Here is a 15,603-nt window from a genome sequence, read left to right as displayed (position 1 = left end):
CTGACCGATATCTAATCCATATTCGTAATTGTTTAATATTCAATCCGTATATGTATCTAAGACTATCCGTATTCGTATTGAATTCTAAAAATTATAATAAATAAGAATACGGTTTGATCACTATCCGATCCATATTGAATCGTTTACACCTTTTTACTTGTGGCGCACATACAAACATATATCTAAATGTCACTATATATATGTCACAAGTTGAGAAACGATCCATTTGTCCTTGAAAACTGCTCAATTAGATAACATAATATTTTTCTTACAGACTATATATTTTTATTTTATTAAAGGATAAAATGAGTATTTTATAAATTTAAAATGAGTTTGAATATAAAAGCTAATAAATTGAAATTTTGTTAGTTTTTGAGTTTTTGAAGGATAAATATGATATAAGAGGAGGGATCAAGTTACAACACTTGAAAGTTACAACAAAGTTACAACATCTATTTTTTTCATTTTCAAAGTCCAAATCGTCGATCCAAACCGTTAGATATTCAATCTATATTAAAATGTGCTTGGAGACCAAATTTTACATTTTTTGAAATTTTTTTGCTATTTATTAAGATGGGTACAAAATCGCTGTTTTTTAATGGTGCAGAATTTTAATAAAAACAACGATTTTGTACCCATCTTAATAAATAGCAAAAAAAATTTCAAAAAATGTAAAATTTGGTCTCCAAGCACATTTTAATATAGATTGAATATCTAACGGTTTGGATCGACGATTTGGACTTTGAAAATGAAAAAAATAGATGTTGTAATTTTGTTGTAACTTTCAAGTGTTGTAACTTGATCCCTCCTCATGATGTAATTAATTTAATAATTTTGGAGGGAATAATACACAATTCGAGATTTATGAGGGGTACACATGAAATTTTCCCTTTATGAACTTGACCGATAAAATGGTCAATGGCCGCCGCCTCCTTGTACGTTGCAACTGGAGAGTACGCAAATTCTGAAACCTAAACCAAGTATGAAAGCAGTCTTCTGAAATTTGAAGTCAATGACTCCATAGATTTCTAACTTTCTGATACCAGAACTAGTAGGTTGCATCAAATACCGAATAAAATAGACGAATAAAAAGGCAAACCCCTCTCTCTCTCTCTCTCTCTCTATTTCTCTCTCTTTATAACCAATAACCACCACGTCTACACGCTCTCTCAATCCTCCAACAGATACGGACTCCTGTCTGCTAACAAGCGTCGCAGACTCGCATCTGTTTCTGCTTCTTCCATCAGAAAATTTTTTTGTAAGTCGCACGTTTGCTTTGGTTTTTGGTGATTACGTGACACTTTCCTTTTTAGTTATTTGATTTGGGATCTGATTTTGCCCATTACAGGGATTTTAGAAGTGGTATTGGGACTGACCGTCTGGTTACTGGCACGAGCTGTAGTTTATAATTTGATTCATTCATCTGCCTCCATCTTTTGGTAAACTCTACTTTGTCAATTTCATTATTTTTTGTATGAAATTAATAACAAAGTTTTTAGATTGTGATCATTATGCTATTGATTCTTATTTCCTGTGAATGTGATCCCCTTCTGAATTTGGTTACTGTATTTGATATAAAAATTATTCCTTTTTTGTTTGTGGTTCAAAGAAGTTGAGTAGTTTTGGACTTTTGATCTTTTGTTGGAAGATTTTTCCTAAAAAAAATCCAAGGATCTCATTTCCAATATTATTTTCGAAAGGGTTAAGTTCAAATAACAAGGTCTTGCTTTCACATTTGATCCTGGGTTTTTTTGCTTAAAATAAGAAAGAGCCAATCATGGATAAGCTTCGTCTCTTGTTAAATATTTAATGGAGAATGTGTCAATTTGATGGTGGCCTCGTTAGTCTTGATGGACCCTCAACTCGGTTTGGAATTTTCTGAACTGTTTCACGACCTAATTCTAATGTTTCTGTCCTTCGTGTGGTCCTAATTCATTTATTATAATTTTACTTTTCATACCTAGGTGTTAGATAAATCCTTGGTTGATAACAAATGACTTTTCTTTTCCTCTTTTATACACCTAAGAGCATTTTGAGATATCTGCCTAATACATTACACTTTGTATAGGAAATTCCAGATTGGTTAAACCGGTAATGAGTTGCTTGTGTGGCTTATTTGGAAAAAACAGTGCACTTGATACTGTTCGACAAAATGAAGGTATGTGACGGGGTATGAATTAGCTGTTCATCTTAAATAGGGCTTATTAATTTAATTTTTTTGGTAATGATGGTTAAAATAATATTCAGCTAATACCAATTTAACAGCACTGACTTTTCTTTTGGGAAGAAAATTGACTGACATACATTCAAAATTTCTGTTTTTAGAAATTGCAAATTTGCAATGTACTTTTTTGTGTTTCTGCCATTTCTATATTTGAGTGTGCGGGGAGGGGGGTTAATATCTTACTTCTTCTTTCTCACACAATTGGTTACTTACTTTTACATACTTCTACATATTTTCCAGATATTCCAGGTATCAATAGAATTAAAATATTCACTTACAATGAATTGAGGAAAGCCACTGATGGTTTTAGCTATGCAAATAAGATTGGTGAAGGCGGCTTTGGTTCAGTCTATAAGGTAAGATCTCATCTTCAGTATTTACTGTATGTTTATATATAAGGTTCCTCTTCCAGGTTATGTATTTTACTGCCTCTGCAAATACACATCCATCATTTTTCCATATTTGGCACATAAAACTTCATGTTATTTGTGAATAATACTCAAGTGGTAACTCTAAAATTAATCATTTAACCACATTTTTCTGTGGTTAGTTCATCTTCATAGCAGGGGCAGATCCATGTAGTGCCAGGCCCCTGGATTTTGAATTTTAGTGGATATCAGGACGTTCTGATCGACTTTGCCTCCCTCTGAAAATATTTGTGCCCCCCTCTGGATGTTTTATTTGTAATTCGGGTTATATTTAGAGTTAAAATTAAAATAAATTTCTTGAATTATGATTGGTAATTAGAATTATAGGTTAGAGAATCAGAAATTACAAGTCAGAGTATTGGAAAGGATAAGTTAAAACATTATTTTTATCGAGTACTTAATTAGTTAATGGGTTTAAATCCGATTAGTTATTTAAACCCGATTCGATATTTTTTTGCCCCCACCTGACGAAAATCCTGAGTCCGCCCCTGCTTCATAGAACATCAACTCCAATATCCAAATATCTTGTCTTGATGGTTAGTTCAATTTATCTCTTGAAACATGAGCTGACTATCTTCTTTTTTCCTCAATTTAAAATGAGCGTATTGACATTAGTGGCCAAATTTTTAATAGTTAACAACAATGTACCATATATATTTTGTTAGGCTACATTTTTAAATATTTTAAGGTTCCTATTTTAAATATATTTATTTTGGAGGGTGCTTCTGTAAATTTTGGTCCAATTTTGCAAAAGAAAAAATTACCAAGCAAACTATTGGCTGTTACATGGAAAAACTGAATCATACTGCATTTCTGAATAAGATGATTTTGTCTAATAAATTTTTCTGTTTCATTCATATAGGGAAAGCTGAAAGATGGGACCATTTTGGCAGTTAAGGTGCTCTCTACAGAATCAAGACAAGGTGTGAGGGAGTTTTTGACCGAGTTAACAATTATATCAGACATAAATCATGAAAATCTTGTCAGGTTATACGGCTGTTGTGTTGAAGGCATCAATAGAATTCTTGTCTATCCTTACATGGAAAATAATAGCCTTGCTCAAACACTTCTAGGTATGAAATACACTAGTTATTATTTCTTTTCTATTAGGTTACAATTTTTTGGGATGTGTACCTTTTCTTGGTGTTCAATATTGCTGTTCAGACAGCAGATAATTACAGTGCTAGCAAGTTCTTACCTGCACTGGTTTCATCTGACAAACACTTTTCGTAAGTGCAGTATGCCTCTGCTCAAGAACTGGTGACTTTGGTCCAGTACCAGTACCGTACCAGCATGTATTGTATTATACCACACCAGTTATCAAGTCTCAGTTTTATCTATGATTATTTTTTTCTTAATTTTTTTTACCCCTTTATTGCAAGTTTTTCAGTTCAGTCGGTTGACGATTATTAAAACGTATCAAGATATCACCAATTAATTTGAATTTATTTTCCTTGCAGGCCGAAACCCTGATAATCTGGAGTTCAACTGGCAGACCCGTGTGAAGCTCTGCTTAGGGGTGGCTCGCGGTCTTTCATTCCTTCATGATGAAATCAGACCTCCTATTATACACAGAGATATAAAAGCTAGTAACATATTACTAGACAAAGATTTGACCCCTAAGATATCTGATTTTGGGTTAGCTAAGCTTCTCCCTCCTAATGCCACCCATGTCAGCACTAGGGTTGCTGGTACCATGTGAGTTCTTCATCTTCTCAATTTATCTCTAACTTCTGTAAAAAAAAAGGACTCCGAAGAAACATGTGCTCTTAAACCTCTTAAATTTCAGTTAGAAAAAAAAATCCTGATGTTTATTTTTATTTTATTTTATTTTAGAGGCTACTTGGCACCAGAGTATGCTATAAGAGGTCAGGTGACTAGAAAGTCGGATATATACAGTTTTGGAGTTCTTTTGTTGGAAATTGTAAGCGGCAGGTGCAACACCAACACTAGGCTGCCTTACGAGGATCAGTTTCTTCTTGAACGAGTATGTTTCATTTTTTTAACTTGAAAATTTTTCTTTCACTTCCTTGGTTTATTTTACTGCTGTTTATTTATTTATTATCTATTTATCTGTCCAAATGTTGTTTTGGCGTCACAATGAGACGGATGGGGTTGACTTGGGACAAGTGTTAACATTGATGATTTGCATGTTAACTGATGTCAATGTTTCTTGTGTTCCTTCTATTTTAGCAGAGATTTAATTGGGTCTGTCCATCCGTCTTTGTTATGTATTTTATTTTGTTTATATGGACACTGACACATGTTGACCTTATTGAGGAGAATATTATGACCTTTCTTGCATTTTATTAGACCCAATAATTGAAGAGAGAGCAAGTAAGATATTCAGGAAAAACTAGCAAATAAAAAAATAGTAAAAAGAACACAAAAATTGAGTTCATTAAATTAGGTATCTTTTGTGTAACAGACCCTATATTTTTTCTCCATGCAGACATGGGCATTATATGAGCAGGGAAACCTAGAGAAGATAGTCGATGCCTTTTTGGGAGATGATTTGGATATCCAAGAGGCAACTCGTTTCTTAAAGGTTGCCCTATTGTGTACCCAAGATGCTACCAAATTACGCCCTTCTATGTCGACTGTTATAAAATTACTTACAGGGGAGAAATCAATAGCCTCAGAAAAAATCACCAAACCTGCAGTAATTAGTGATTTTATGGACCTCAAAGTAAAAAGCACAAAAGAAATTAATAATTATGGTCAAGTATCGACCACTATTTGTTCATCAACTATGGCAAGCACAGCCTTTTCTTCTTCAGAGGATGATACCACACTTCTTTCAACGACTTTCTCTGACAAGAACTAAAAGGGAAAAATCAATGCTTGCCTGGGGTTCTTTTCGGGAGAATATTAAGGATTGTAAATTTTGTGCATATATCCTATTGAGAAATCGACAGAGTTGCGAATTCTATTGTTACTATTCTTTTCTTTTCTTTTTTTCTGGGGAAAGTTCAATGAACTTAAAAATTTGGTCATTTCTTTTTTCCGAGCAGTGCATATATATATAAAGTTTTTCTTTTTCTTTTTATTGACCCAATTTGTGGTTATGAGTGATTCTTTTATATATGTTAATCAGCGATGGATCTTAATTTGCAAAACCAGTCTCTTAGACAATCATATAAATGAGGTCCGGTAACTTAATCATGCGCAAATATTTTGTTCTTGCCTTATTTCTGCACTCTGTAAATTGATTGTACTCAAGAAAAAAGAACTTTATTTTTCTAACAAACAATTGTACTTCTTTAGTTACAAAATACAATAAGTTCGGAGCTTAATAGTAAGACCTTTACCTTAAGCTGTGATTTACATAGATTCTTCTGGAAAGTAACAAACTTCGTCCCGAAATTTTTATTAATAAGAAAATAAATAAATATCGATAATGGGGAAGGTAACAAACAATTGTAACTTCTTTAGTTACAAAATACAATAAGTTCGGAGCTTAATAGCTTAACTTTTACCTTAAGATGTGATTTACATAGATTCTTCTGGAAAGTAACAAACTTTGTCCCAAAAATTTTATTAATATGAAATAAAGAAATAAATATCGATAACAGTGAAGGAATTTTTTTTTAAAAGTCCATAGGTGATTGTATTGATTCAAAGAGTTGCAAGATAGCTGTTATATGATATTAGACAACAAGTGTCTTTGAAAGTATTCGTTGTAAACAAATAAAAACACACAGGGTATGCGCATCTCATGGACATAAATTTGATCATTATTGCTTGATTGTAATGATAGAAGTCTGGTAATTATTTCCTCTGTGTATATATTTGTCTTGTTCCTTTTGGCAGACGACACCATGTCGAACTCTTTTGCACGAAGTATCTTCCACTCAGAGGAATGTGCAGCCGAAAAGGCACTGAATCAAACCAGATAAAAAACTGAATCAACTGAACTGGGACAATCACCACTCACATAAATGTGCACCCAAGAATGCACTGAATCAAACCGAACCGAGAACTGAATCAACCGGACCGAGACAGTCACCTCTTAGAGAGAGAGCCACCAGTGTGGAAGTCAAAAAATGAGCTTATAAGCAGGAGAAGAAGAAGAAGAAGGAAAGGAGGAAGGAAACAACATCTTAGTATCATCGTCATCGACAATAACCATAAAACACATACCTTATTCATATATAGCTATAGTAGATACTACGGGGTGGAACGAATTCACAACATCCTCACTCAAACCCGAAAAGTCGAAACAAGAATGATGAGCGGCCAAATCCACTACGCAGAAGCACCAAAAATAGTGACCAGATCCACTAAGTAAATCACCTGCTCAAACGAAGCGGAAGAGAAGAGGAGAGAAGGAGGGTGGGATGAGGTTTGAGTGGGAGAGAGGGGGTTGGCGCGGTGGGCAAAATCGCCTTTATTTTTGCAACTCTGAAAACACTTTGTTCTCTTATCCAATAGGGAAGGATTTCATTGAAATTTGATATATAAGAAAAACATGATGATGTATACATCTAGAGGACATTATAAACTACAACGTCCTAATTAGCAAAATCAGATTACTCACTAATTAACAAAACATTGGAAAGAAAAAAAAAAGACGGATGTTTTTGTATATCATGTCAAGTGTTCTTGAAAAAAAAAAAAAAACTAAACACATCGGATAATGCACAAAACTTGATATACAAGAACTCTGGACGTGATATACAATAACGTCTGTGTTTTGTTTTTCTTCCGTTGTTTTGTTAATTAGTGGATAATCTAAGTTCACTAATTTGGACATTATGATCTATGACGTCCTCTAGACATTATAGACTATTACATTTTTTGTATATATTGGAATTTCAGTCAAATCCATCTCCATTGTCAATATTTATTTCTTTATTTTTTTTCAAAATTTTGGAACTCCGTCAACAACACTTCACAAACTGTGGTACAACTAATTAATTGATGTATGGGTCAACCCTGCACTTAAAACAGGTTCCATGTAATAAAATTTCCTGAGACGTATCCATCATTGATTGGTAAAGGAGTGAGTCTATGGTACTATGCATATCACGGGTTGTTACTGTGTTACGGCTCTATATTCGAGTTTTCAAAACTTAACGGTCGATCTAAACCGTTCATCTTGTTCTCCATATTAATATGTGTTTGGAGACCAAATTTTACATTTTTTGAAAAAATTTTACTATTTTTTTAGATATTTTAAAAATCACTTGATCTGAAAATTCTGGACCATCCAAAAACAGTGATTTTCAATAAATCTAAAAAAATTTCAAAAAATGTAAAATTTGGTCTCCAAACACATATTAATATGGAGAACAAGATGAACGGTTCGGATCGGCCGTTAGGATTTGAAAACTCGAATATAAAACCGTAACACAGTAACAAATCGTAATATGCATAGTGCCATAGACTCACTCTTGGTAAAGAGTTGGAACAGTTTGTTAGAACCGTACTTTTGGGAAGGTCAATGTACGAATGCACAAAGCAATGAGAAAAGGGTTCTAATCCTCATGATCCTTGACTAGTTCTTCACAAAAATTAATTGTGAAGAAAGCAACCAAAGAAAAGATCAGTGAGCTGAGCTATCAACAAACATCATGTAACAATGAGCACTAAGCAAAAGTCAGCAGCGTTTTGTAAAACTAAATAAAATATTTTATTGACGGCTCCTTTTTCTTGTTTGAAAATTGAAACAGATTGCTATGTTTCATTAAAAATAAGAACAGACTTTTGCTTTTCCGGTGAAAAATAATTGTAGTCTCCTTCATATTTTAATTTATTGAAAATGTTGTTATATTAGTTCAACTACTGTGGTTTTTTTTTTTAGGGAATTATCAGTTTGAAGTAGGTACCTTAAATATCTAAGTAGACTTTTCTCTATTTATCATATTAAAATATTTAATTATATTAAATTAATTTAAAGAAAAGGCTGTCGTAGAAGAATAAATTGAACGAACAAATGGAAATTGAAATAATCAAATAGTTTTAACAGATTTTACGCATATGTCACTCAAGTTTCATTTGATGGAAAAAATAAATATTAATATTTCTTCCCTGCAAATTAAAAAAAAATGTTATACATACAACCATTGCATATAGTTTCTTAAAAGTAAAAAATAATGTAATCAAGTTAAACTATACTAAGAATAATAAATATTAATTTCCATAAGTTATGAACTGATATTTTTGAAATAGATGAGAAAGAACTAAACTAAAAATAAAGAGCAAATTTATTTTTTTCGAAAATAAAATTTTAAAAATTTGAGTGATTGGATAGTGCTGTGCTGCATTGGTGTAATGTATAATTTAATGATAATGGCTGCTTTACGATTCGTATAAATTACAGAGTTTTGGTAACCAAAATAACAAAAAAAAAAATGAAGTTTCAACTGATATAGGGCTCAAAATGAAAAAATAATAATAATGACTTGTAAACGAGGTAATTCCACGGTCAGGATGCAAGTACCGAGTTCTAATATTTTTTTTCCAATCGCCTTGCCTCGGAGATATCGCTTAGGCGATTCTCCATGCGATCAAATAAAATTTCGTTTTGAGAGTCGCTTTTATTTTTCTTCGGCCATCTCCTCACCTCACCCCATCACTCCGTCCCAGTTTATTTCGTCTCGTAGCTTGAGTGGTGCTTTTAATTTGAGAATCTGGTCACCTACTCATCGTTTCGACTCGCTGCTCTTCCGCTTCGCTAATCCTTGTTCGAGCAGGTGCTTCCTCTAATGGATCTGACTACCGCTTTTCTTCCGTTTCGAGTATTCGGGTTCTAATGTGGGTATTGTAAATTCGCTTCTCACTCTTCTAGTATCTACTATCGCGATATATAAAAATAAGGTATGTGCTTATTGATAAGCCGAAATGATATATGTTGAAACCTAGGATTTGTTATATAAATTAATCCAAGTTTTGTTGGAATTAAATTTAATTAGGTTAGAAATGTTTAAAAGTTCAAGTTACTGCTCTAGTTGTGTTTATTTTGTAGGTAATCAAGTGCTTGGAGCTTAACGGAGCAAGACGGGTGATCTGGAGCAAGACAGCACGAAGATGGAGTAGATTTCACATTTATTGCGGACCGCAATTAATTTATTGCGGGCCACAACCAACTTAGACAGAACCATCTTCAATACAGCATTTACAGGACCTTTATTGCGGTCCGCAATAACCTTATTGCGGACCGCAATAACTTCTCCAGCACAGCATTTTCATTCCAGCACACTCATTGCGGCCCGCAATAACCTCTCCAGATTTTTCTGCGCAGTCTGTTAACTGCCTCCACTCATTGCGGCCCGCAATAAGTCGGTTCAGAGCCCGAATTTGCTATTTTTAGGGAGTTATTCTTAGTTTTTATGAGGGGTATAAAAGGGGGACTTGTAGAATAGATAAGAGGACGTTTTTTAGGCAGAATTTCTAGGGTTTCAACAAGGAAAAGCAAAGAAAAGCTAGAAGAGAGAAGAAGGCAGAAGAGATCATTGATCAATCGGTTTTATTATTTTCTTTCCTTTGGAACTCTTTTATTCTTTTGATTTGATTTGTATCTTAGCCATGGCTGGCTAAGGGTTTTTCTAGGGTTGATTAGGGTTGTACTTGAAACTTTTGTTATGATTTAGTTGGTTTTATTTTATATATTCTTGTTCTTTGTTATGATCTATTCTTTATTTTAATTGATTGTGAAGACTTAATCGAAATCACATGAAACCCTATAATTTGGTATTTGCAATTGAGAAATTGAATATTAGGTCCAGACCATAAGGAATAGGGTATTTGATAGGCTAAGTACCGAGAGGTGACGCTTGTCTTATACGAGCTTTACCTAATAGTTTAGAGAATTGTGCCAAGTACCGAGAGGTGAAAGATAGTTTTCTAGATTTATTGGGACAGTAAGAACTTAATGACTTTAGATTAGGGTAGCCAAGTACCGAGAGGTGACGTTTATTCTAATTTAAAGATGGTATTAATATAGAGATATCTCTTTGTACCTACAACACCCAACTGTGCCTTCATAACTAAAAGAACAAATTTAATAAACCAATTAGTCATAACACTAGTGGATAGGAACCCTAAGAAACCCTAATTTATCATACTTGTTAAAAACTCAGATTTTGCTTTAAGACTTTAGTTTAATTCAGTTTAATCGAAACCAAACCAACCTTTGAACAAACAAAAACTTTTTTTACTTTCTTTTACTAAATTAAATTGTTAGGTTAGATTTGATATTCCGACTTGTCCCTGTGGAGACGATCCCTAAGTACTACTTGACAAGGTTGTACACTTGCAACCGAATTGAGTGTAAATTAAGATTTATTACTTGTATTGTAATAATTCACATCACTTATGGTTGAAGACAGTGATGTTGTGGTAGTGGTGTTGTCTCCTTCCTCTTTTGCTTTCTTCTTCTACTTCTTTCTTCTCTTCTCCTGCTTCTTTGACCTTGCTCCGTCTTTTTTATTTCAAAAACAACACTATTTTTGCTAAGGACAAGAAATCATGATGGCTCCATAGAAACCAATATGAGCACAAGCACAGAAAAAAAAATGCAGGCTCACTATCTATCAATCTGAGCACAACGACGTGAAGGCTCATCTCTTGTAATCAGAGCGCGGTTCTATTTTTTCTTGTCTAGCTTTGTATAGGGTGATTCAGTTATTGTTTATTGTACTAGTATGACTGTTTTATGTACTTTTATGTACTGGTATCTTTACTAGTATGAACTATGTGTGTAATTAATTTATCCTGATTTAATGAAAGTACCTACGTTAACCAAAAAAAATATATATATTTTTTTTTCCAGTGAAAAGATCCGTAGACTAGCATTAAATAAAAAAAATACAATACAAGAGAGTTGCGGTACAGGTACTAGTAGCAGTATACAAACACAAAAAATATACATTTAGTACGTGCTCAAATTACATACCAGGACAATAAACCTATCAGTCGTAGATCTACGAGTAGACCCACTCACTCCATTAGCTTGTAAAACAAAATTGAAATGTAATATTTTTTTTATAACTACATAGAGAAAATAACATAAATCACATTTAATGGTTTTATTTTAATATTTATAATTTAAATTTTGAGTTATTAGCATTTTAAAAAACATAATAAAGACACAAAAAATGAAGGTATTTGAACCCTCCTATGTATAATATAATAATTTTAAAAAAATATTGTTGTAATTTAGAATTATAACTTGCGTTTTATTTTCAAATAGCCCTTCACTTTTTCAAAGCGAGTGATTTGTCTATGTGAAAAAAAAATCTTAAAAATTTGAAAAGGTCAAATGATAATAGAAGAAAGAAACTGTCCGCAGAAATTTGGGCCCACACAAAAAGGATGTTAACGTACATCTCCATATTGTGATTAAATTAGTAAAGAAAATGAAATGTCAAAAGTCAAATTTCATTTTTGAAAGGTGAATCGGATGAGAATAAAGAAAGTGAAATTTGCATATTCATACCGCGATTTGTTTTTGGAGTGGGGGTCTGATGTTATTTTTTTGAAATCGAGGATTGTGTTAGACTTGTAAATTATTAAATTATTATTTATTAGAATAAAGATTTTTATCCCCCATCTCTCATCCCCCATTTATCCCCAACGGCTTAACTACTCAAAAAGGAAACTTGATTTATCTCATATTTTTTTAATTTAGACTGGGTGCATCAAAACCCCATACAAGTTTCTTCATGGTTCATGTGAGATTATTCTAAACCAATCAAACTATCAAAGGAGTCTCCTTTTTCCCTTAACGGACAAAGAAATTAAAGAGAAAAATTCACAGTAAGAAATTTGAGAAGGCAAAAGAATCATTCTAATTCTCTTAAGCCTATTCCTTCAAGTCAGAAGAAAAGGGAAGCACATGGCGAAACAAACCAGGTTATCAGATCAAGGATCAGTTGCTTGAACTACATGGTAATTGGTACTATACATAGAGGTTCAATTAAACGCCGAACTACAAACAATACAAATTAAAACCTGAATAGCGAAAGTAATTATCTTTTCCTGTTGGGCCTAATGATACAATAGATGGGTCTGGACCGTGTATTAGATAAATATATACACACCTGGCAAGGGAAGTTAACACGAAGAGAATTGTGTGATGCGTGAAAGAGAGAGGTGAGGTGACGGCCGAATTGCAATAATACTTGCATGACGAGGTATGAATACTTGATTGACGGGGTATGAATACTTGTATCACGAGATAGGAATACTTGCGCAATAAATAGCCCGAAAATATGTAATCATAGATCTCATTTAAAAGAGAAAATTGCGTAGAAAACGTTCATGGTTTTAGATGAGCAAAATTTCTCACAGATTGTTAGAAATATTAGCAAGATTGAATGGAGAAAAAGAACGCACCTCTAAAAATGTGTAAAAGGTGAGTGTATGATGAGAGAGAAAAGAAAGCTGATATGTCTATTTTTTTTTCAAAATACTTGATATCTTAGGTATAAATACTTGATATATTATATCTTAATACTTGCGCGCATATGTATTCATATTTGCATGAGTCAATTTTATAATCTTAATATTTTCAGACGTCATCCAGTGACATATGAAAAAAAAATTAATAATATATTTTAGGTACAAATACTTCAGATATGAATTATTTATACTTGCATTATGAGATATGAATACTTGCACGTCGAGATATGAATACTTGCTTGGCGAAGTATGAATACTTGTATCACGAGTTATGAATACTTGCACGACGATGTATGAATACTTGCACGACGGACAACCCAAAAGTACGTCATCATGGATCTCATTTGAAAGAGAAAATTACATAGAAGACGTCTATGGTTTTAGATTTGCAAATTTTCTCATAGATTATCAGAAATATTGACGAGATTGAACGGGGGAAAAAAACCCAACTCTAAAAACGTGTAGAATATATGTGTATGATGTGTCCAGTTTTTTTTCTAAATACTTAGAATCTTAGGTATGAATACTTGATATATTTATTATATATTAATACTTGCGTGCATAGGTATCCATATTTGCACGCGTCAGTTACAAAATTTATTAAATATTAGGTGGTCCCCAAAGTAATTAATGAAGTACAGTTAGTTGATGGTCCCCACAAGTAGTTATTGACTGGGAGATGAATGGGGGAAATTGACTAGGGGATAGTTAGTCGATCCCTATTTATTATCATTTTAGCTAAAAGTTAATTTCATTTTCATGTTAAATTCAAAAAATAATGTACTTTCATACAAATTTTTATAATAGGTTATTCTGGTGTTTATTATATTATTAATATTGTGCATGTTGTTCACACGCAAGCGTATACACAAAGTTTCAGGTACAACTAGTTGTATCATTTTAATCCGTGATTTAGCTTTCGAATTAGGTTGCAAGTGCACAACCTTTATCCAATAGTATAATCAGGTATCGATCCACAGGGACGGTACGGTTCAACTCTGGACCCTTACTTATCTCAGTTAGGTACTAGAAATGAGAAAAGATTGATTTGATTTATTTAAATTTCCTAAATTCAATAACAGAAAATGACAGCAATCAAAAATTTGGTTTTACTCAATTTTAAAATGAAGTTTCCAGGGTTTCAGATTTCATCCTCAACTCTGCCTCTCTGGACCCTCACGCGACCCTTGTGACGCGACTCGCGTGGTCCTCGAGTGGATGCAGCATGTAGCCTGTTTCTGAGTTATTCATTTGTGTAAGGATCTATTGACCGTACCTAATGTTCCTAAACCTCAACTCTCGTTTATTGGCTTAATGAACCTGGTAAGGAAATGCAACTTCACCTTCTTAGATCGCCAACCTCAAACTCTCGTTTACTGGTATTCAATCTAAGTTATCTGTCTGGTTTGCTAAAGGTATCCACTATCTCTCAATAAATGAAAATTTCACCTCTCAGTTACTACTGATCTCACCTCTCAGATCTAAGATCTACCTCAAATACTTGATCTAATTGCAAGAAACATCAAGGCCAAAGTACTAGAAGAGATGCTATAAACATTCAACAGTAGACAACAAGAATCATTCAAACAATTTCAATCAAGCAATGGAAGAATAATACTCGGGAAAATAAACACAAAGAAAAAACTCAGATTGAAACTTAATGCATTACAAGCAGAGTTTTAGACTACATCAACCCTAGAAACAAGAATGATCTACTCAATCATCATCAAGAAAGAGATAAGAGAAGAAATCATGATAAAACCAAAGAAGGAAAATGGATCTGTGAAGAGCTTCAAATCTTCCCTTCTCAGCTCTCTTTCTTGAGCGACACTTCAAAGAGCCAGGTGGTTTTAAATCTCTAGAATTTGCTAAATGAATCGGTTAGTGGCAGAGGGTGGTCTTTTTATAGCTTTCCCAAACGACCCTTCCAATTTGGGCCTTTACTGGGCTTTCATTGGGCCTCTGCCTTCTGCTCTGGGAAACTCTGATGCAAGTCGCGTCAATAGTGATGCGACCCGCATCAGAATTTGTCTAATGCACCTCGCGTTGGTTGACAATGCGATCTGCTTGATGCGCCTCGCGTCTTGCGGTAGCGTCAGGGTGTGATGCGACTTGCGTTGACCATGATGCGGGTCGCGTCAGAATCTCAGAATGTCAGAAACTTCCCTGATTTCGCCAGTTTTTCTGCAAAATAAAAATGAAAATGCAGCAGTACCACATTCTATAGATATTCAATGTAATAGACGCTATTTGATGGTTTAAAATGTATGTTTTGGTACGGGAATTGGTCAAAACAATAGATTAAATATGGTAATATCACATGTATATTGAATTTCATGTTCTACTTATTGTCTTTTATCTACTACTTATTGTATTTCACTTTCTTCTAATAGTCTTTATTCTTCTACTAGTTGTTTTTCATCTTCTTTCAATTGTCTTTTATCTCGTATAGGTTCTCTTTCTTGTTATGTTGGTTGTTTTTCATGTTCTACTGGTTGTCTTTCATCTTCTGCTGGTTGTGTTTAATGTACTTCTAGTTGTCTT

The 15,603-nt window shown here is 33.5% G+C and overlaps 1 protein-coding gene and 1 long non-coding RNA gene across 2 annotated transcripts; one reads left to right on the top strand and one right to left on the bottom strand.

Annotated features, from left to right (window-relative positions):
- Window positions 1–1,017: 1,017 nt before the first annotated feature.
- On the top strand, window positions 1,018–5,640 carry LOC144569411 (cold-responsive protein kinase 1-like). Its single transcript, XM_078319757.1, has 8 exons — window positions 1,018–1,258; window positions 1,349–1,439; window positions 2,069–2,158; window positions 2,465–2,580; window positions 3,515–3,725; window positions 4,113–4,350; window positions 4,489–4,639; window positions 5,105–5,640. The coding sequence occupies exons 3-8, from the start codon at window positions 2,095–2,097 to the stop codon at window positions 5,477–5,479; spliced, it is 1,155 nt and encodes a 384-aa protein (XP_078175883.1). The 5' UTR covers window positions 1,018–1,258; window positions 1,349–1,439; window positions 2,069–2,094; the 3' UTR covers window positions 5,480–5,640.
- LOC144569412 (uncharacterized) lies at window positions 5,522–6,053 on the bottom strand. Its single transcript, XR_013516053.1, has 2 exons — window positions 5,871–6,053; window positions 5,522–5,651 (listed from the first exon to the last, which is right to left on the bottom strand). It is a non-coding gene; the product is annotated as an uncharacterized LOC144569412 (long non-coding RNA).
- Window positions 6,054–15,603: the final 9,550 nt, after the last annotated feature.

This window comes from Carex rostrata, chromosome 18, assembly GCF_964058835.1.
Source record: "Carex rostrata chromosome 18, lpCarRost1.2, whole genome shotgun sequence".
NCBI lineage: Eukaryota > Viridiplantae > Streptophyta > Magnoliopsida > Poales > Cyperaceae > Carex > Carex rostrata.
Note: the sequence above shows the minus strand (reverse complement) of the source record. Positions and strands in the feature narration are given on the sequence as shown.

Coding starts and splice junctions, on each gene's coding strand:
- LOC144569411 (XM_078319757.1), top strand. CDS start 2,095: ATGAGTTGCTTGTGTGGCTTATTTGGAAAAAACAGTGCACTTGATACT. Junction 2,581..3,514: donor GCTTTGGTTCAGTCTATAAG/GTAAGATCTCAT, acceptor TCATTCATATAG/GGAAAGCTGAAAGATGGGAC. Junction 4,351..4,488: donor ACTAGGGTTGCTGGTACCAT/GTGAGTTCTTCA, acceptor ATTTTATTTTAG/AGGCTACTTGGCACCAGAGT.